The sequence below is a fragment of the Hoplias malabaricus genome, chromosome 15 (genome assembly GCF_029633855.1).
Source record: "Hoplias malabaricus isolate fHopMal1 chromosome 15, fHopMal1.hap1, whole genome shotgun sequence".
Classification (NCBI taxonomy): Eukaryota; Metazoa; Chordata; class Actinopteri; order Characiformes; family Erythrinidae; genus Hoplias; species Hoplias malabaricus.
In genome coordinates this window covers 24,354,025-24,376,444 of record NC_089814.1, presented here as the reverse complement: position 1 = coordinate 24,376,444, position 22,420 = coordinate 24,354,025, and the positions used below count along the sequence as shown (strand labels likewise).

General features: G+C 42.6%; 2 protein-coding genes across 2 annotated transcripts in view; both read right to left on the bottom strand.

The window, feature by feature from the left end:
- LOC136667968 (myomegalin-like) overlaps positions 1-22,420 on the bottom strand; it is a 42,480-nt gene that overhangs the window by 9,542 nt on the left and 10,518 nt on the right. Inside the window, exons 4-36 of the mRNA XM_066645161.1 lie at positions 21,924-22,034; positions 21,757-21,833; positions 21,508-21,625; positions 21,062-21,243; positions 20,692-20,833; positions 19,869-19,922; positions 16,927-17,061; positions 16,715-16,834; positions 16,482-16,574; positions 16,015-16,233; positions 15,753-15,923; positions 15,521-15,631; positions 14,922-15,059; positions 14,614-14,793; positions 14,164-14,358; positions 13,881-14,072; positions 13,486-13,618; positions 13,192-13,334; positions 12,986-13,102; positions 12,725-12,868; positions 12,479-12,591; positions 12,017-12,156; positions 9,447-9,578; positions 9,251-9,351; positions 8,179-8,298; positions 7,616-7,681; positions 6,911-7,089; positions 6,412-6,829; positions 4,365-6,252; positions 3,412-3,525; positions 2,437-2,875; positions 2,088-2,308; positions 1,793-1,844 (exon numbers count right to left, since the gene is read on the bottom strand). Of these exons, the coding sequence (XP_066501258.1) occupies positions 1,793-1,844; positions 2,088-2,308; positions 2,437-2,875; positions 3,412-3,525; positions 4,365-6,252; positions 6,412-6,829; positions 6,911-7,089; positions 7,616-7,681; positions 8,179-8,298; positions 9,251-9,351; positions 9,447-9,578; positions 12,017-12,156; positions 12,479-12,591; positions 12,725-12,868; positions 12,986-13,102; positions 13,192-13,334; positions 13,486-13,618; positions 13,881-14,072; positions 14,164-14,358; positions 14,614-14,793; positions 14,922-15,059; positions 15,521-15,631; positions 15,753-15,923; positions 16,015-16,233; positions 16,482-16,574; positions 16,715-16,834; positions 16,927-17,061; positions 19,869-19,922; positions 20,692-20,833; positions 21,062-21,243; positions 21,508-21,625; positions 21,757-21,833; positions 21,924-22,034 (6,758 nt within the window). The remainder of the gene's footprint in view (positions 1-1,792; positions 1,845-2,087; positions 2,309-2,436; positions 2,876-3,411; positions 3,526-4,364; positions 6,253-6,411; positions 6,830-6,910; positions 7,090-7,615; positions 7,682-8,178; positions 8,299-9,250; positions 9,352-9,446; positions 9,579-12,016; positions 12,157-12,478; positions 12,592-12,724; positions 12,869-12,985; positions 13,103-13,191; positions 13,335-13,485; positions 13,619-13,880; positions 14,073-14,163; positions 14,359-14,613; positions 14,794-14,921; positions 15,060-15,520; positions 15,632-15,752; positions 15,924-16,014; positions 16,234-16,481; positions 16,575-16,714; positions 16,835-16,926; positions 17,062-19,868; positions 19,923-20,691; positions 20,834-21,061; positions 21,244-21,507; positions 21,626-21,756; positions 21,834-21,923; positions 22,035-22,420) is intronic.
- Positions 17,151-18,287, bottom strand: LOC136668676 (uncharacterized). Its single transcript, XM_066646344.1, has one exon. The coding sequence runs from the start codon at positions 18,285-18,287 to the stop codon at positions 17,151-17,153; it is 1,137 nt and encodes a 378-aa protein (XP_066502441.1).

The window sequence follows — 22,420 nt, the reverse complement described above, 5'->3', positions numbered from 1 at the left end:
ACAATCACAGTGACAGCTACAGAGTATTATAATAATGATCTGGAAAAAGAACTAAACTACCTGAAAATACTTTTGTTTTGGAGAACTCTTATACAAACCCCATTTCTTGAAATGTTGGAACACTGGGCAAAATGTAAAAAACATTAGAAAGACTACATTTAAAATATTAAAAGTGAGAAATGTTATTGTTTGTAGAAAAATAAATGCCAATGTTAACTGATGATGCCATCAACTGATGCCAGCAACACATTCCAAATAAAATGGAAAGTAACAGAAAGACAAAGCACAACTACTGGCAACAGTTCAATAACATTATTGGGTTAAAAAGCGTCTTTGACTGTTTTTCTGAAGTAAACACAGGGAGAAGTTCACAAATCTGTGAAAGATTGTGCAGACAAGATAATTTACTCATCTGAAAATAACATCCAACATAGTGATTTCATCATTTATGAAATATCATTAAAAGATCCAGAGAAACCACTATGTGCAAAGGAAAAGGCCCAAAATTAATATAGGATTATCTGGGCCCTCAGGAGGCACTGTATTAAAACTGTATTTCTGTAGTGGAAATCACCACATGGGCTCTGAAACACTTGCTGCATCCACAAATGCAAGAACTTCTTTCATGAACAGAAGAAACCATGTATAAACAGGATCCAGAAATGATGCTGCTTTCTTTGGGCCCAAGCTCATTTGAGACGGACTAAGGCAAAACAAAAAGTGTCATACGATCCAACATATCAAAACCGAAAATACTTTGTGAAATTTGTGGAAGCCGCATCCTCCAGACTAAAGAGGAGAATGATCATCCAGTTTACTATAAGTGCAGTTGAAAAATCAGCAAATGTGACCACATGGGGGTGCACATGGTGTGGGTCACATGTGTGAAGGCACCTTTAATGCTAAACAATAATATGCAGATTTTATGGAAAAGCCTTGCTTTTATCAGTAGGACAAGGTCAATCCACATTCTGCATGGATTACAACAGCATGGTTCTTTGGTAAGAGTCCAAGTGCTGAACTAGTCTAGACTTGTCTTGTATTGAAAACCATTTGGTGCATTATGAAATGAAAAACACTATAAAGCAGATCTCAAGCTGTTGAGCAGCAGAAATTCTATAACAAGCAAAAATGGGAAAATTTTACACTTTCAGAACTACAACAACTGGTCTCCTCAGATCCCAAATGTTTAAAGCGTTGTGAAAAAAAATGTCAATCAACACAGAGGTAAACATGCTCCTGTCTCACTTTTTGGGACGTTGTTGGCATCAATTTCAAAAGCCGCAAAAATATTTAAAATTAAATAAGCTTACCATTTTCTCAGTCTTTGTATTATACACAAATAAGTATAAGGCTAAACTGATCTGCATGTCATTGCATTCTGCTTTATTTACATTTTGCTCAGTATCCCAGTATTCTGGAAATTGGGTCTGTAAATCACTCATAGCTTATAATGCCTGAGTTTCAGCATCATTTCCCACTTCCTGTGAGTCCCGATGGGGTGACCATTGACATAGATGTGTGTTAATGGGTTATATAATAAACGCTTTTTGAGTTACATAACAAAAATCTCATCTGAAGGAAAACCCAGTCTCTGGAGGTAAAAGCTTCAAGTGCTTGAGGGATTAAGTAGTCTAGATTTAAGCAGATTTTGGAAAACATTCCAATTGAAATGTGTTTGAAATTCAACAAAGCACATTAAAAAACAGTACTGCCATCAATTTAAGAGCATTAGATGAACATACAGACAGATTATCAGTAAATTATGTACAGAGATTATTTATATCCTCACCTCTGAGCCAGTTCCAGACCTGCTCCTTCTTCGTTATCTACACAAGTGTCTCCTGGGAATCAAGAAGAAACATTACATGTGTACATCAAGTCCCCATCTAAAGGACATTTCGCACAGAATGTGACTATATATATTGGTGATTATCCACTGGTGGAATCTGCACACCACACATGACTTTTCAGAGTTTAAAAAAAGCAATATTACTAAATATATTTTCTGTTCAATTCCAATTTTACTCAGTGACAAAAGCTGAAAACTTATGGACTCTGAACCATATATGTATAGATAATCTCACCCTGCTCCAGTTTCTGTAACAGACTGAGGCTCAGGTCCAGGTGATGCCTGAGTGTTGTGTCCAGCGTAGATTGCCTGTCACTGGGCTGCAGCATTTCCTCCAGAGCCCCACGGAGCTCCTTCATCTGCTTGCGCTGCTCTACACCTAAGCCACGAGTTGCACGAATCTGCTTACGTAACTCACACAGTTCTCGGGCTTGAGACTGCACCAGTGACTCAATCCTGAGGAGAAAAACAGGCATCGTCTTTTAATTTTTCTTAAGTTTGTGAAATTCAAACAATCAGCGCTGCCACGTTTTCCAAAAAAAAAAAAAAATCAGACAACAAACAGCAGATTTTCTCTCTCTTACTTAGTTGGAGATGATGTCTGGCTGCTTCTATTTATTGTCCTCTCTCTCTCCAGCTCAGCGGTGAGCTGAGCAATCTGAGCCTTCATCTCCTGCCTGTCCTCCTCTTCATCTTTGCCCACAGTGTCTGAGGTGATGCTCAAAGCTTCCACAGACAGAGACTTCTTCCTCAGCAGGCACTGGAGGTGCTGAATGACCTTGTGCTGGCCTTCAACCTGTGACATTAGTTGGTGGAGCTGCTGGCGAAGCAGGGCAGGGTCCAGGTTAGGGTCAGCAGGAGCAGTTCTTGATTCACAGGGTCGTGGAGAACTGAGGTCTGGGGAGCTGGGGTAGGTCGGGCTGGATGCCACAGTGTCCAGGTTCTCTGCCGAGGAGAATCCAGCTGGGACTGGCTTCAGAAGGGGAGACGGAGCCGGGTCTGAACATGCGATGGCATCCACGTCTGAGAGGGACAAACGATGGTAATGGAGAAACAAAAAAAACAAACACAGAGAACACAATTGTATTAATACAATAAATTTGACATTCAGGATTTAGGATGAAAAAGAATAACAGAACAAACAGGGACAGGTGGCGGGAAATTGATTTTAGAAAGAAGTTGGTAGAAGGTTAACCTAATCCAAAGAGCTTGAACTATTATCACAACAGCTGGATGCAAATCAGTTCAAACAAACAGACACAAAATGCACATTTATTCCATAATATCAACACCACCTTAGTTAGCCCAGCCATAATTCACCATGCAAGATGCATGCATACAGGACATGCAGAAATCCTGGACAGGAAGTGACAGATGTTTTTATGCACACAGAATTAAAATGATAGGGATAGAATTCAAGCCCTGATAGACTTTGTTACCCATGTTATAATTTTAGCATAGTCCTTGTTTCAGAAAAGATAAAAACAAAGCCATTCATGATGGGTGTTGTTTTGGCAGATTCCAACAGAGAGTGTTTTGAACAGGTCACTCTCATCTACCTGTGCTACTGCCCTCCTCCCTGTCCACCTCCGTCTCGCTCCTTCCACTCGTCTCGTAGCCAAGGTCCTGAGCATCCACTTGAACCCCCTTATCATCCTGTTCCCCAGTGAGCACTAGAGAGCACGGGCATGGGTCAAAGCAACAACGTCGTTGAGTTATCCAGCTCATATATTCATACATATAAGTGCTTTCAAAGCCCGTGTGACCATGCTCCAAAACACACTTAAATTAGAAGTGCACTGAAGGCAAAAGTAACACAGGCAAATAGTGGCATGGCTCTAAGCACCACATACAAGAAATCTCTGACCAATGAATGAACAGGACTTTGTTTAAAAGACAGAAATCAATGACATATTTGACTGTGTCTGAAAACCTCAAACAAGCGTGATACACCAGTCAGCTAAAACATTACAATAACCCCTTTTTTTGACTTATTGTCCATTCTATTAGCTCAACTGACCATACAATGGCACATTGATTCTACAATTACTAGTACATATCTTGCAATACATTGTCAGGACCCCCACAACTCAGTTAATAATGGATCATCCTCTGCTCTGCAGTGATGCACTGGTTTTTTTTAAACCCTCAGTGTCACTGCTGGACTGAGGAACAGTCCACCAACCAAAACAACTCAACACAACAGCATTCTGTGGGCAATATCCTATGAGCACTCATGAAAGATTAGAGGATGATCCACGCAAACTGGGTAGCAACAGATGGGCTACTGTCTTTGACTGTTTCTGTCAGACTGAGCACCTTTATGGTCAGTGGAACTTCTGGAATGAATAAGAAATGTATACACAAGGAGGTGGCTTCGATATTATGGCTGACTGATGTATGCTTGTGTTCAGAAAATACATTTTGTAAAAGACAAACAGAAGATTTTTGGGTAAACCTTCTACTTTAATAGCATGTATACAATACTCTGTAAGCATCAGGTTCCCCTCACCTTTGCGCCGTTCCATGTGTTTATTTGTCTTAGCAGAGTTCTGAAGAGCAATGATGGACTGAGCAGTGGCCAGCATCTCTTCCAGGTTCTGACAAACCTTGTGCTTCTCCTTCAGTTTCTCTTCCAGTTTCTGACACAACTTGTGCTTCTCATTCAGTCTCTCTTCCATGTTCTGACACGCCATGTGCTTCTCATTCAGTTTCTCTTCCAGGTTCTGACATGCCTGGTGATTCTCCTTTAGTTTGTCTTCTAGGTTTTGACACACCGTCTGCTTCTCCTTCAAGATCTTCATAAGATTTTCCAACTGGGCCTCCTGCTCACCGCAAGCATCCTCAGTTTTAATTTCTCCCTTATCTCTAGGACCATGTCTTTGCTTGTCCTTAAGTTGTTTCTTCAACTCCTGAACTTTCTGAGTACTCTCATTGAGGAGCTGAACGAGCACCAATAGGTTCTTGTGAAGGTTTGAATATGTACGCCCTGCTTGCTCAGTACCCCATGTTTCAGTAAAATATTGTTGTGACAGTAATGGTGAACTTTCTTGATTCTTTTGTCCTTGAGAAATTGGAGTGCTGGTCTTCTGCTGGCCAATGTGGGATATATGCAAAGTGTGTTGTACTAGTTTGCTCTGGAGTGGGCCTGCAATAGTACTTTGAATTATGTCCACAAAGCTGGGGTCAAATCGGTCTCTCTCCAATAAGACCTGCCGAAGCCTGTCCAGGTTTTGCTCCAAATCCTTGTTGAGTGAGGACTGTGCACTGTGCAAATTCGGATCAAATTTAGAGTAGAACTCAGCAGCAGACTCCAGAGCTTGTTCAGCTGCTAACATGCAGTCGGAGAGATAAGCAATTAGCCTATTTTGACCCTCTGCAGATGCCTCTTCTTCTTGTGGACCTTGACTACATATGTCTTCTTGGCCTTTGGCAATGCTACTGTGCTTCGATGTGCCACCATTAGAACTCAGTCTGGAAATAGTTTCCTCAGCAGATCTGAGCTTTTCTTGCAGCTCTGCGTTCAACCTGCACTGCCGCAGCAATGACTCTTGCAGAGACTCTGCTTGGCGCTGCAAATCTGACTCCAGAGCAGAACTTCCATCTGGGCGGTTTGACCCTCCTGCCACCCCCGTGGTAGCATCTTTACGCTCCTGCAATATCTTGATCTGATTGAGCAGGCCTTCAAGCCTCTCACATAAATCTCGTGGCTCATCCTGATCAGTGGGAGGACCAGACGGACTTTGCGGCTGATCTGTTATGGCCAGTGAAGCAATGGCAGACTCGGCTGTGTTTAAGCACTCCAATAGCTGAGCGTTGAGTTGCTCTTTCTCCTCTACAGCTTTCCGAAGCTCCTCACATTGCCTCTGCAATGACGAATCAGATCCTGACCCAGACTGCCCCAGACCACTTTCAGCATCCAAGCTACAAGCTGTAAGGTACGCAATGGTGGACTCTGCTGCCTGCAGGGCTTCCAGGTATTGACTGTTCAGGTTGTCCTTTTCCTGAAGTTCTGTTTGTATTCTCTCCCAATCCCTCATCTGGAGCTGAAGTTTGGAGATAAGCTCCTCCTTCTCTTGACATTCCTGGTTCAGAAGCTCAAGATGACTCATGAGTTCTGCTTCCTCAGAAACTTTGTCTGCATTCGGTCTGGCATCTGAGTTTTGCTTTGTATCTCGACATGTGTTCCGCATGGCCTCAGAGCTCCAAAGGGCCTCTGAGCTGCTGCTTGGAGAACTCAGAATATCTGCCCCTTTCAGATGCCTGCTAAAGTTTGGCTGGTCTGAGTCTGTTCCACTATGACACAGAGTACTCTCCTCTATACCTTGATCAGTCAACTCTTGTCTGTCCATGTGCTTCGAAGGCCTCACTGGGACAGGCAGCCGAGATTTCACATAAGCCTGCGGAAAGAAGAAATTATGTTAGTTTTTACTGTAAAAATAAAATTCCTTTTAAATTGTTACTTGGACACAGAAAAATGAGGCCTACAGGCAAATCCACATCAGAAATCTAACACTGACATTTGTGAAATATTGTTTTCCCACAGATTTAGGACTTACTGCATGTCTCGCCATCTGGTGCTTCTTTTCCTTTTCTTTAACATGTTCTTTTCTGCTCTTTCTTTCTGTGTCTTTTTCTTTCAACTTTTCCTCCAGACAGATAACGTGTTCCTTCGATGCCTCATTCTCGGCCCTCAGGCGCTCCATCTCCCGAGCCATGCTGACAATAAGTTCCGGGTCAAACCCAGCTCCACCGCCTGTTGCTGTGGTGTTCCTCTGCAGTTGCTCCTTCAGCAGCCGAATGACCTTCCGGTGACTTCGGGCCTCCGATCGGAGTGTCTGCACAGTTTGGCTGAGGTCAGCCTGACTGTCGCTCTCTCCAGAACTTTCTGCACTCTCTTTGGACTCAGCTGAGTTTCCTTCTTTCAGGAGCCCACGGAGCTCCGAGGCCTCCAGACGTAGTTTAGCAACCTGAGCCCTGCAAAAGATGAATGACAGTCTGAATCTATACTGACCAGACTACTCTGGGTAGCTGAGTGCCATGCAGTGATTTGCTTACCTGAGCTGAGAGACAGATCCTGCTCCACAGTCTACAAGCAAGGATGCGAGTTGTGCTCGCTCGTCACTACCACCGTGTTGTTCAAAAGTAGGTGGGACATCTCTTGTGTCTTTCAGAGCCTGAGAACTCACAATCCTGCTGTCAGATTCAGGATTTTGTTTCCTTTCATTTAACTTCTCCTGGGAATTATATAACAGACCAAACTTTAAATAAGCCTGAAATATTGCACCAAACCTGAACACATCCACAACAATAGCAGTCATTACGTCATGGGTTTTATACAAAACAAAAGTCGCCAGCAGCCACAGCACTGTGGTCACTTGTGGCCTCCTGATCATATCCAGCTTCAATAACACGGCTTGATCTCTCGTTGTCTCCTATGCTGGGTGTGGACCTGCTGCCACAGTACTGTCAAAGTTCATGCTGCATTTTGTTGGTGGTGGAGGCGATAACAAAATAATCAGCTTCCAACAAAATTTTTTATAGCATTGAACAACATCCCAAATGTTTACTCTAGATTAACCTTCCATGATGCACATAATTCCCCTTCACGTAAGTGTGGGTCTCTCCAGCATGTCACAACAACACGGTTTTTATATGTAACAAAAGCAAAGACAATCACACTGTTTCCATCAAATGTTGATTCCTAAGAAACAGGGGGGGAGGGAAAAAAAAAAGATTCACAGACAAACAGCCTGATCTCACCATTCTAGGGTCAGTCAGCTTCTTGTCAGTGTTGGTGGCTACAGGTCCGGCCATTCCCTGTGGGTGCTAGAGTAATGGAATGGGCGGTGACACATGACTTGAGAACAGAAAACGGCATGAAGAAAAACATAAAGAAAGTACAGAGTAACGGCAAGATGGAGCAACTGCAGGTGGTTATGGATAAGAAAAACAGGTCAGAGACAGAGAGAGGAGAAAAAGGGTTAGGAGGGGCGAAAAACGTGAGAGAGAGAGAAAACAACTACTACATACGTGCAGAAATACACACGCATCTTCAGCACACGCAAAGACACAAAACTATAAGCTATCACTAGCAATGATGTGTTAGTCAGAAGGGACAGGGCTTCTACTGCAGACAATAACAGGAGTAAACATTATCTACAAGCCAAAGGTTAAAATACAGAGGACAAAAAGTGGGTAAGAGGTGACAAAATCTGCTAAAACATCATCTCCAGAGAGGTCAAACTAAAGCGAATGCACAGAAAACATCTTTAATAAAAATCACTTCATGTCATCGCTTAGAATTAAAGCTCATAGTGCATTACCTTGCTAGGAGATGCCAGGTCTATAAGGTCAGACTCTCCCTGTGCATTACCCACAGTGTCCCTCTCTGCCAATGCCAACCTCCTCTGGAGCTCCGCATTCAATACCTGCAACTCTGAGAACTGAAAGAGACAGAGATAGAAATAAAGTAGCAATAAATTACTTGCTGATCGTTTTGATAATTGATCATTTAAACATTCTCCCCCTTCCTCACAAGTGGACACAGTTCTGAGGTTTTAATGAAATGTTTCAGTGCATGTTCCTCTAAATGACGACCTGAGCGCACAGCAGTGAGGAGCGAGGAATAGCAGCTTTGGTTTTTAGCCATTTTCATTCGTTCTCATTTTCTCATCCATGTATTTTACAACAAGACAATGCTAAACCACACATTGCAGACAAAGCAAAGACATGGTTGCGGAAGAAGACGATACAGGTACTGGACTGGCTTGTCTGAAGTCCTGACCTGTACCCATTAGAGAACGCATGGAGAACTTTTGAAATGAAAAATGCACCAAAGATTCTATTCTTTTGCACACCATAAGGGGTGTTTAGAGGAAGAATCGAACAAAAATAACCCCAGAAACACTTCAACAGTCACTAACATCAGTGCCAGAACATATTTTACATGTTTTGAGAAGACATTATTACAAAATGGTAAATGCTTTTACTCTCCCAAAATGTATATTTTATTTATTTATTTATTTTAGTTAAGCAATGCAGTGCGCAAATACAGAAATGGATGTTAATTAATAAATTAAATGAAGCTGGCCAGACTAAACATGAAATATCTTGATAGTGTCTGCAATGGAAAAAGTCAAAAGTGTTAGAAACACTGCAGTTATTTTTTTTATTTGCATTTCATCCCAACTTCATCTGATTTGGGGACGTAATTCTGTGATGTAGGGTTTTTAACTGCTAATATAGCTCAGCCCAGTAGGAGTTTGTACATCATTTCCAAAATTACCTCCTAAATGCTGTCGACTGATTGAGGATGGTAAATTAATCAATAATTCATTTTATTTAACTGACCAATTTATCTTTCTGTAACTGTATCTTGTGTCAAATAAAACTAACCTTCAGTCTGAGCTCTTCCACAGACAGCTCCTCCTCCAGCTTCTCCCCAACACAGATACTCATGTAGGAAGTCTGCTCACCAATCATGCTCAGCGTGTCCACTGGAATTACCACACAAATTTTATAAACATCTAATTGCATATGTTAAGAGTTTCATATTACAGCCGTTTTGAAGCTTTATAATGGGTGTACGCACCTGAGTCATTGGCCTGACCAACTCCTCCACCCCTGCTCTGGATCTGGCCCAGTCTGGCCTGGAGAGAGGCGTTCCAGCGCTGAGCTTCTTCTAGAGCATCGCGCATACTCTCTAACTCTGCAGGGTCAGCACCTACAGACACAAGTAAAAACGTGTTATGTATCTTACACGTATCTGTGTCATTAATACATGCTTATGTGTCGTGTAAGCAACACCAAGTGATAGAAGAGTTTCTAAAATTTTGTCCTGGAGTTTTATGTTTCTCCCACTCTAACAATGACCCTTCATTGTTCATTAGAAGTTGAAAATTGTAAGTTGAAAAAGATATTTGTGTTTTTGAGCTCAGGCCAAATAACCTGCTTTAATAGTTAAGGCTGGCCTATAATTCTGTGTACGTTCACATAAAAACTGAGGAAAAATAAATAATCTTAACTCACTAGATGCATGCAGACACGCTGACGTGCACGTCTCCAGAATCTCAACTAAACACTGATCTACAGAGCTGTGCATCAGGGAAACAGATCATGTATGCATGGTTTTGAAACCCAATGGGTACTGAATTTGAATGACTTGAACTCATTTGTAAAGCCAGTGGAGCAGTGTGAAATCACTGAAAGATATCATCAGTTTACAGAATTAGATGTTTATTTCTCCCATATTCTCTGGTTTCCATCCAATCTGTGCAATACCTTCTGCTTCACTTATATATGTTCTGTTCTGGATGCCAGTCCATAGCACACATGCTCAATTATACATGATGGCTGACAGGTTTGCTAAATTTGTGTATGACTCATATGGTATTATGTAAAAACACATTTATTTACATGGATCTAAGTAGAAATATAAACCGGTCATTAGCACGAAACATTTTGGAGTCTATTTTAACTTCTGTACAACGTGCCACCATGTGTGTTATTGCATATTAAATGTTATCTCAGTCCACTCAAAATAAGTAAGGGTTTAGACCAAATGTTTAATAATAAATAAAATAATTTTTATTTTGTTCCTACACTACCTCTCTGATAAGACCTCCTCTCTTCAACCCCCAACAGCCCCTTCCCCCCACACCCTCTCATTATCTGGCTCTCTCTAGGCCTTTGTATGTTGGATACACACAAGTGTAAATTAGGTCACGTGCACACCGAGATTATGTCAGCCTCCCAATATGGGATGAGAGGACACTACTGCGACAAGCCCATGAACCAGATGGACACAAGGATTATAGATGTCAAAGTCTCACACTTTCTCTATCACACTCTTTTTCTACTTCTCTTTCTCTCTGTTTCTTAACTTTTTGTGTGTGTTTTGTGTGTATAAAATCTTCAGGGCACCCTACAGCAATAGTGATGAAATCAACTTAAAGCAGCGTGCAGACTGCGGTCAAATGGCTATAATTAAACACAGGCAAATTCAAGGGGATTATCCTCTCTCTCTTTCTGTGTGTGCATGTGTGTGTGTCAGGGCAGATATGTTCACCCAAAAAAAAACCCATCATTCATTTAAAGAAAATGTGAACATGTGTTTGTGTGTGAAGACAGCAGCAATATCATTAGTCTTAATGGTAAAGGGAAGTCAGTTGCAAAAAGCATAGTGTGTGGGTGTGTATAATGATCATGTGAGAGACAGACACAGAAAACATGCTTTATTCAAGGGCTATTTTATCTTTCAGAATGAAATGATTGCACAGATGAGTGAAGCAGAAAAAAAGTAATACGAGACTGACAGAAGGAGACAGTAGTTAAGGACGAGGGAGAAAGTGTGAGAGAGAGAGAGAGCGCGCGTGAGAGAGAAGCAGACTAGGGAAGATGATTATTAACATGCTGACAAAAAACAAAACAATATAACCACAGAAAGCAAGATTAGTACAGGTAACAAACACGACATAAACAATGAAGCATCCACAATTAAAACAGAACAGCACAGAGCAATGACAAATCATCATCTTCAAACACAGACAACAGCAACAAATGAGGTAAAAAGCAATGTGATTTGGTGAATGACATATGTTCCTAATCCTGCTTACCTTGGAAGATATGAAGATATATAAATAAATGAATGTCTTAATTCTGAGTAATGAATTTTTCTGTGTTAATTTATTTTTCTAAACGCCAAGTTAAAGTCGCTTTGTTTTCTCTCCCAGCCTGTTGGGAAAATGGAGGGAATCGACTTGGACATTGTAAATCTCACGAATCATAGATCCTGGCCATGGCTGTAGACAGCACAGAGTAGCCCAAGGCACAGCCAACAGAAAGCGTGGTGATCTTTGCTCAGCCTCGTTGGTCCATACTGTCTATAATGTATTTGCACTACATTCACTATCAGGCATTTATCAAACACTCAGATTGAACAACTGATTGTCCGCTTCCTTTGAGGGTCTACCCAGACTACAGAGAAAGTTATCTCCACAACTGTTTATTCTGAAGTATTTGAATTGTGTAGGATCTGCACAAAGGTCTACACTAAAGAAACATACACACACAGTATGCTCTAACACTCTGACTGGCCCTCTGAAGAGTCTATGGTCAGTATGCACTCTGTGACTAGCTGCCCTTGACCTTGCGGTACTGCACCTTCTCTCTGATTGGCTCTCTGGATCTCTCTGTGCAGCTGCTCTCGGAGCTCCTCGTTGCAGCGGATACCATCCTCCAGCTGTTGCCTGAGAAGAGTCAGTGCTGCCAGCTCCAGTTGCAGAGCCTGTAGCCGCTGGGTACTGTAAACGCAGAGATATACACAATGACAAATGCACACAGTAACACATAGTGCTCCAGTGCATTATATAAAACATTATTACACACAAAGTACATCTTTTACAGATGTTATAAATATTTTAAGCAAAACACACATGCACACACCACAATTATTCCACTAGCAACAGATTTGTACAACTACTCCCTTACTCTGGCTTGTCTTAAAAAAATAATAATAAGATAATAACAATGATCCTGACACAAGCTATACAATCTTTTCACCCGTATTAGTGTGCATAGACCTTTTGTGCTTGGGGTGGATCTGCCCTGCAGCACAGGACTCACCTGTCCTGCTCTTTAATTGCTCTGACCAGGTTGGAGTAGAGCTGCTGTTCTGCTTTCAGTACGCGGTTCAGCTCTGCCTGCTCCAAACGAAGATCGCCCACAGATGGCATAGACTGCATGGGTCAAAATACACAGCACAGAGGTCAGCACAGAATCATATGTTATAGGCCAAACCTTTTAGAAGAATATGTAAGAAGACTTCATGTTTTGGTTTGAGTGGTATTGTTTGTGTTTGTGTGACAGTACCTCCTGCTGGCAGTCTCCTCCAATGAGGGTTCTCTCTCTCTGGGGTAGGGAAGGAAAGCTTCGTTCCTCTCCAGATCCTAAGAGCTGCTCCTGAGGCGCAGCATGCCGGGTCTCTCCTCTCTGGGCCAAACGTTGCTGTAGCTCCTACACACAAAGCAAAGACTCTAAGACCACCACTGCTTTCTCCATTAGGTCTTTATTCTCATACAGAAAAAATGTCTTTGTGTGTGCGTATGTGTTTGTGTCTGTAATTACACTTACAGTAATTATTTCCTCTTTAGTATTGAGTGTAGATGTGAGGGACTCTATGTTAGCGGCCTGACCCTCCAGTTGAGCCTCCAACTCTGAGACAACTGACTGCAAATCAGCCAAAGACATCTGCAACACACACAAAATTAATCATATTTTAATCCAATCACAGTCCAACAACAACATCCTGAAGAATCCCCTCAGATGTGCACACGTACCTTGAGCTGGTTCTCTCTCTTCAGGGCGCTGTTGAGAGCATCTGTTTTTTGGGCGAGTTCTTTCTTTAATATTACAGCAGATTTCTTGCTGCCTGTCACAGGTTTCTCCATGTTCTCCTCGCTGTTGCGCAGTGACAGCTCTGCTGCATATGTAAACAACCAAAACATCAAAAAGACTGATTAGACCCTTTGACTGAACCAGGGATTCACACTGCAAACCTTGTGTTGCCCCCTCACAACTCTCTAATCTGACTGTAAGAGGGAGCTCGTAATCTGCTATGTACCCTCTCTTACCCTCTCTCTCTTCCAGTCTCTCCTGTAGAACCTGGATGGTCTGTCTGAGCTCCAGTACCTGAGGGGGCAGAGCTTCTCCCATCTTTACCTCGGTCAGGTAACTCTCTCTCGCCTGACCACGCTCCAAAAGCTTCTGTGAATACAGAGAATCTCCCAACAATAAACAGTGGATTCAACCAGTGATCAAGCCAATATCCACTGCAATTTTATGACTGTAAGTGCTCTAACACTGCACTTGACTACAACAAAAATAGGTTAAAGTGCCAGTTTGGCCAATAATGGCACACTGTTATATACACTGCAAAATTGGCTTATAAAAATATCATGTAAACATGCCTCTGAGATGGGAATCATTTCCACATTTTGGGCCAGATGTGCTATACAGAAAAACTCACGTTGATGACTGCATCCTTTTCAGCCAGAGCAGCACGGAGCTGCGCTGTCTCTAAGGAGGCATCTTGCGTGGCTATGCTGCTCAATCTCTGAGCACTGCTGAGCTGCAGCTGGGTGTCTGTGAACTGGCTTCGCAAATTCTGCAGTTCTGCAGCCCGGTCAGATAGAGCCTGTGCATAACGCTCTGCACTCTCCTAAAAAATATAGGCACAACAGAATCAGACATTAATGGCTGTGTTAGTTTTGAGAGTGTAGTTATCTTTGAATCCAAGTGTGCTTCTGTACCTTCAGCAGCTGATCTTTGCTGTTGATTGTGGCAAGCAGGTTCTCCACAGCGGTCTGGTTCTCACACACCAGCCTCTCTCTGTCCTTCACTGCCTCGGCCAACATTACCTCTGCCACTTTTATCCTTTGATTCATTTGCTCCACCAGGTCACGGCCCTGTGACTCAGACTGACTAAGAACCGTATTAGCCATCTCCTACAGATCAGAAAGAGAATAAATCAGTGCTTGATACATATCACATTGTCTAGAATCTGAACGGTATGGCTGGAAAGGTACTGGTTGTGTGAATCATTCATAGAAAAAAAGAAGGTAATAAATTGTACTACCGATCACAACATCTAGTATAACATTGTTAACACAACTCCAAAAGTAATGCATCTTTATGCCCATGCAGCTTTCATATCAAGATACAGTGTGTGTTTGTGTGGGTGAAGAAGTGTTGTGTGCTACCTCCATGTCTTTAGTTTTGAGATCCAGCGTGTGCTGTAGCTGCTGGATGATGGAGTCTTTCTCTCTGAGAGCTCTCTGCAGGTTCTCCTCACTGTCTTGTTTGGAGCGCTGCACATTCTTTAGAGAGTTCAGCAGCTGCTGCAACTCAACATCTTTCTCCTTCAGCAACGCATCGAAGTTCTAAATGTACATGCATAAAGAAACAAGTTGAAATTACTGGACCATGGGACTGCATGCCAGTGCTTGACAAGTTCATTTTACCTGCTCCTGCATTGACTACATGACTAACGTTTCTCACACAAACTTACATTGATTGTTTCCTCATTGTGTGTGAGCAAGTTGTTGAGGCGCTCCAAGTCCCTCTCCTTCTCCCTCATGTTTAACTGTAGCAGATGAATCTCATTCTCCTTCTCCTCCACAGCTGTAAACTTTTCATCCAGTGCTTTCTGTGCAGACCCCAACACAACAATGTCAAAGACACGTAGGGTGTGTTTATTTTTATCAGCTTTGGTTTGATTAAAACAAACCCTGGTGCAATTACTCTGTTGTTGTTCATTAGAGCATGTGTGAATGCTAGCTTTCAACTATGGCGTGCATCTAACAAGCTGATTTAGAATACCTAAGCAGATGGGTCTCAGTCAGGTTCTACACGAATTCAGGCATTTGATTTGAAAACAGAAGCCTTCCCTCTTTGGATTGTGTAGGGGAGGAATTTTTAATTGCTTTGGTTTAGACCAAAGAATCCTACAACTACAGTATAAACACACCGTATAAACTACAGTATAAACACACCGTAAATCAAAAAGGTTTATCTACCGCAACAACACATGTCCATAACGCAGTGACAAAGCAGCATAACATCTAATCCCTGTAATTTGCTGAAAACAAGACTTGGCTGCATAATAACCTCCAGAGCCTTCTCCTTCTCCCTCAGCCTCTCTCTTAGCTTGGTGAGCATAGCATCACTTCCTCCTGGAGCTCGGTCCTGCTCCAGATCTCGAACCATGTTCACATAGTCCTGAGAAAAAGAGACATGGCTCAGGGTATACAGTGAGTGTCGCAGAATTGAAGAAAAACACAGTAATATTAAAGGCTTGAAGTAAGATGTCTTAGCCCATTGAATCTGCATGTACACAAACCTGCAGCTGCTGATCTTTCTGAGTGATGCTGGTGGTCAAATGTTGTATGGTGGTTTGCAGTCTATGTTCAGTTGCGTGAGTGTGCTCTTGCTGTTCCTCACGCTGATGTTCAAGACGGTTCTCCCGGTCTGCCAGCTCATCGCTGAGCTTCTTTAGCTGGTTCTGCAGGTCCTACCATACAAGAACACAAGGAACATCAATTCTCAGCTCATTGATTCACACACAGCACTACCCACACAATAACTGACTGTGTGTTACTAACATTTATGGTCTTGTCTCCTTTCCTCTTCTGCTGCTGTAGCTGTTCCAGCTCTTGTTCCAGGTGCAGTTTGTCCTGCTGTAGGAGGCCCAGCTCAGCATCTCTACTGGCCAGCATGCGCTGCAGTCTCTGAACTTCCATCAGAGAAGTGTGGGCCTCTGCTTGGAGCTGTGACAACTCAGCCTGCTGGGACAACAACAGTGTCTGCTGTTCTTCTGCTCCCTACATGACACACAATCACAAAAACCACGAGTTGAAATTAAAAATGCAAATATATCAAAGTAAGACGCACAGGTCTTGTATTACCTGACGCTGATTAATTTTAGTCCTGGAATAAAAGGTTTTCTACACAGATTCTCTACTAAAAAATAAATAGTCCAGGAATTGACGTAGTCCCTCTATATAAAACCACATCGACTGAGTTTTAAAACCTATGAAATGCACCGACGCAAATTTACAAACACACTTGCCTGATATTTCTGCAGTTGAGCTTTGTGAAGAGCTTCTCTAGCTTTAGCTAGGGCCTGATCCTTCTCCTCCAAATTCCCATACAGTTCCTCGACCTGAGAGAGAGAGAGAGAGAGAGAGAGAGAGCGCGTTATAACTGCTATAAGTATTTGCTAACTTAAAAAGTTAGTTACAGATAGGCTGTGGTAAAGCAGAAAATAAAACAGGATTCATGGGAGAACACGATTCCACAAACCTCTTTCTCTTTTTCTTTAAGCAGGAGGCTGAGACCCTGGATGGTCTTATCTCGTTTCAGAGAGTTTTTCTTCTCTGCAGCCAGTTCACCATCTTGCTCTTCTAGCTGCCCTGAGAGAGCCTGAGGTTACGGGGAAGGCGTAAAGATTTAGGAAGAGATCTACAGATGGTTTTAGGGAAGTGTGTCCCCTTTTGTGATTCCCAAATGTTTACCTTGTTTTCTTTGTCCATCTCCTCTAGTCTTTGTTTAAGCATCTGGCTGCTGTTCTTGGCGGAGTTAAGCTCTTCAGTCAGCTGCCTGGTCATGTGCTGCAGCCTGTTCAACTCACTCTCCTTTGCCACATACACCTGCAAAACAGAATCACAGGAATACACAAGACCTGACTTTGACTCTGAAGTACACGTATAAAGTTGTATATAAATAGTGAGTTACACAGTCAATGTACCTCTTGTTTGAGAGGTAAGTACTCATCATTAAACTCCTCCTCTAGCTCTCTAAGAGCTCTCTCCACCTTTACACTTCTTGCCCCACAAATATGGGCATGTCCAAACAAACTGCTTAGTTGTGTTAGGACAGGAATCCTGCTGCCAATAATCTGTGGAAGGGGTCGTGCCTTGGCACTTCGCAACAGTTGCAGTAAATCGGACACCTGTGATGACGTCTCCAAAGACACCGTGGAGGATCTTTGGCGTGGACGTGTCGGTCTGCGGGACGAAGCTTTGAGCAAGCCATAGTCCTGGTGCTCCTCTGTTAGTGACTGAAGGGAAACTGAGCGTGATGTCAGAGTACTCCTCCTATGGACAAGGTTCAAATACTCTCTGCTTTGCGACGGCGCTCCAGCTCCCAGCATTGGCGCTGCTTTAAATCCCACATCTCTGCTTTTTCTAGCTGATAAACTTCGCCCAAAAGAGGAGGAGCGCTCTGTAGAGGCTCCGCTCAGTGGCTCAAGACTGACACAGCGCCTTAGCTGACCAGTTCCTGGACCTCCCCTCCTGGTAGCCTGATGGGCTTCAGAACTGAGCCTCCGACCCTGTTGCCTCTGCTGTTGCTTTTGTCGCAGATCTAAAAGACGTGTGGTTTCATTTCGCTGCCGTTTCAGCTGGTTCTGCGTTTGTGATTGTTGCTGCGGTGCTAGCGTGCTATGCTGGTTTGACCCACGCTTCGCTGTTTTTTTGTCAAATTCCAAGCCCGATCTGGCCTCATTTTCTTGGAGCTGGCCATGCTCTTGTCCGTGATGTTTTGGCTGTGCAGAAGAGATAGACCCCTGCAAGTTGTTCTGATGGTATTTGTGTGTTATGAGGGCACAGAGTCCATCTCTCTCACTGCAGAGCCGCTGTAGCTGTGCAGCGTGCGTCTCCTTCAGGCTTCCGATAGTGACATCGCTCTGTACCACGCGTTCCAGTAAAAACACACACTTACAGCACAGGAATTCGCTGCGACCATCTCGATAAAGTTCACACCCCAGCACGTGGGACAGAACCACGGCCAGCCGCAAGCGACCACAGGTGCTAAACAACCAGCGGCACTGCCCACCCAGCACGCATACGCCACACACACGGCACGGCTCCCTCATGACTATACGCAGCGCTGACAAATCACAGTCAATGTCACCAAAGACCTGGCAAGTTAGCCCTCACCGTGCAGCAAAGCTCCAACATGGCCTCCAGCAGACAACAACCAAACATGTAACCTGAGTCTTAGATCAGACAAGCTTGCACTTGCAGACACTCAACGTCCAGCCTACATGTAATCACTGCCAGCAAACCAGCCTGAGTTCTTTCTTCAGAATTCCATTATCAAACGCTTTTGCTTTTGTTCTGTTGCTGTGTCCATCTTTCCTTCTCTCACTGCTATCTGCTCTGAGCCCAAGCAACACAGGGAATAAAGCCTATAATCCAGCCACACACCCACCCACACACACAGGGAAAATCCAATGAGAGCTGCACGCAGTGGATGACAACACATTCATGAGCAAACGTACATACACCACCCCCCCAGAAGAGTAATCCACCCCCCACCTCCGTACTCAGGTGTCCAGGATAGGAGAGCTTTATTTGGGTCACCTACGCCTGCCTCCAGGACAGGTGCTGTCTGTTAGCTGTCCTATATCAAACTTCCTAGCTGGCTGTCTTTTATCTATTTGACTGTGTTAGCTATGCTACAGCAGGAATATGAAACTTTTGGCATGCATTTGCTGTCCTTCAGCCGAAAATGTATGGACTCAGTAGGTATCTGTACACAGACTACAGTGGCAGTATAAAGCCTGTTAACATCCCTACAGAAGAGGACTGAGGAACCACTTGGAAATGGAAATCGGCGGGGTATATAAGGGGGTCATGGAAGAGATCCTAGAAACTGTGTAAGGGACAGAAGTAGGCTATTTTAAATCTGAATAAACTAGTTTTTCACACACAAACGTCTGCAATCATGATGCCACAGAGGTGTACTGTTTTAGGGACAGGCAGTGCAACTTTTACATCATTTTACATAATGCACTACATGGTCAGGAAACCTGGACATTAGTATATCTGTTATTTAAAAAAAAATATTCCAGGCAGTTATTAACAATAACTATCATTAGGCTTTAATATTCTAATATTATAAGTAACCTGTTGGCAGTCTTCCACTTTTATACACTCTGGTTATGGGCTTGAACACTGACTGAATGTTGAGTAATCATCCCGACTCTTTCCAACTCTCTTCCTCCTGCTGTAAACCTTTCATTCGCCCAGAAGCAAATCTGATTGCTAAGAGATTAGTCTGTGATGCCCTCACTGCAAGAGGCAGGATTTTCTCTCTCTCTCTTACACACACGCTCTCTCTCTCTGACTCTGTCTCTGACTCCTAATCATCAAGGATTTATTTGCTAATATTTTATTTCCAGAATGCTGCACATTTAGGCTCCTCTCTGGTGCTAGCCTGTCCAGCATTCGCCTGCTGATCCTCAAGAATCACAAACACTGTAAAAACACTTCAACTGTAGCACAATCATCACAAAACACCTCAATGTTTACAAAACAAACAATCTTCATAAATATCTGACACCACAACAGCACCACAAGCATAAAAGAACAACACACACACACACACACATACATATATATAATTAGTAAATTTACTGTGTGTATAACCCATACAAACACACTCCTCTCACCTGGTTTTCTTTCTCCACTTTCCCTCTCTCACGGTCCAACTCTCCTTTCAGGGCCTGCAGGAACAAAGGACACAATAAACTTTAGGGTGAACGTTTATAATAGTGCTTGAGGTAAAACAGTGCCACTCTCTTCCACTGTCTGGAATGAACAGTTCAGGGTAAACTAGGTGAGGAGAGAATGAGAGAGACAAGATGTGAGCTGTTAGAGTGAAACATCATTAGTCTACATTGTGACTAATGTGAAACCAGCTAAAGCAAAAAGGCCCAATGCTTGTGTGAAAGCAGTGCCTTTATTCTCAACTATGCAGTAGATGCAGTGGATTAAGTTATGACCTGTGAAATCATTGGGGGAGACAGCAATGGAGGACCAGTATACTTCTCTCAGGCCACAGACATCTTGATATTTTTAAAACTGTTTCTCTTCCATTTTCAAAAAGCTGCATATGCATCAGATTAAACACAACAGCTCCACTCTGTAGTTTAAGGTTAGTTTTGTGTTATATTTATAATCTGTTATTGGTGATTAAACCATTAATCACCATTTATAAAATGGCAAATCACATACAAACCAATAATTGCACAAGACTAGGCCCAAACTACTGGCTGTATTTACCAATTACATTATGTGATACAGACGATATATATTCGACTACATCATCTTGCTGAGTTCCTATGCACTTAAAATTGTGAACAGCATAATATATACAGATATTAAACATACCATTCAATACCAATGATTCTGAAAAGAAGCCTTTATTATTGTTTGTTTTCTGTAAAATCTGAATCCCATTACCAGCTACAAACCACACAGTAACAAACTGACCTGTAATTCTCCATCCTTTTGGCCAATGAGGTTGTTAAGCTGTTCCATATTTTTCATAACTGGCTGATCTTGGCACTTCTCTTGAAGCTCTCTGATTCGAGCATCTTGCTGTTTGACAGAGTCCTGAAGGCGTTCAATCGCACTGTGAAGATATTTTGGGGTAACCAACAATGTTCAGTAATATCCTCTACAAATGTTCACTGTTCATAAGTGGTTCCGATTTAAATTAGCTTTAAAAACAACACAATTGCAAAAAACACAACTTCAGATTAAAAGTCAGGGCAAGTTCAATTACATTCATCAGTCAGGCTGGTACAACTGTGGCAGCAAATTAAGATTATTACAGGTGATGTTCAACAATGGTACTCACCAGTCCTTCTCCTGCAGAGCCTGCTGAAGCTCATTCATCTGCTCAGGCCCAGAGCCAGTGCCACAGTAGGGTTCTGATAGGCTGGTAGCTTGGAGCTCTTTCTCCAAAGCCAGAGCCTTCAGCTTCTCCTGCTCAGCGATAGAAGCCATCTTCTCCAGCTCCTCCTCAGCACAGCGAAGAGACTAGGGGGGGAGAGAGAAAGAGAGAATGGAAAAAATAAAGTATTCAAGTAAACTCAGAGCTGTGTTAACTCTTATACACAGTATCCCTGATCCCTGAAACATGCATAATCCAAAGCTATTTGCTAACAGTACCCCCAGTGTGGAGATATCTTAATCTGTGTAATGAGAGTGAGTGAATAGACATGTGGAGAATGTTGTTATAATTTCACAGTACACTTGTGAATGGGTAGGATGACACGGCCCTTCCAGTGTGTGTGTGATTACCTCTTCCAGTTCTCTGAGCCTGGTGTTGAAAGCTTCTCTGAGTGCCTCCATCTCCCTCTGAGCCCGCTCTCGAACACCTTCCCCTGAATCTCTACAGGCTAAACTCTCCAAGGCTTTTCTACAAATGTGCATGGGTGCAAACACACACAATCACAAGTAGGAATAGCATCATTCATTGTTTAGTATTGAAAATTGATAGATTGTAACATGTGCAATTTATTTCTTGTTTTAACCGGAGGAGGAACTTACGATGCTGATACCAGGAGCTCCTGTTTTTCTGCAAGATCTCTCTTCATAGACTCCACCTCCACCTTCAACTCAATGTTCTACACACAAACATTAGAAAGATTCTTAATGGTTTTCTCTTCTATTATGTATAGTAGCACCCAGTGAAGTGATACTGTATTTCTGCTCACCGTTTTGTAGATGTCTTCTGTGGAATCATCACATTTCTGCTGTACCCGCTCCTCCAGGAAGTAGATCCGAAGCTTCAGGTTAAAGTTTTCCTTCTTCAGGGCTGTAATTTGCTACAATAAACAGCAATGTATTATTCCTTCTCATACAAACTCACACAATTTCATTTATTCGTTAAGCTCCAAATGCTACATTCACACAGCAAATCAATTTTTCCGTCCAAATACGATATTTTTGCTCGGCTGTTGACACTAGTCTTTAAAATGCGACCATTATCCAACATAGTCTGAACAGATCACGCTCCTTAACTGACTAATACACGCAAAACTACAATGGTGTGTGAAAGGGCCCCCAGCTAGAACCAAGGAAATTTTCATACCCAGACACAGCTTGTAATAACTGGCTTATTCTGTATGCATTCATTTTTAATGATATATTAAAATTCAAATTTACATTATGCTCCATTTTTCATACAGTGATAATAAGCGGGTTGTGGGTA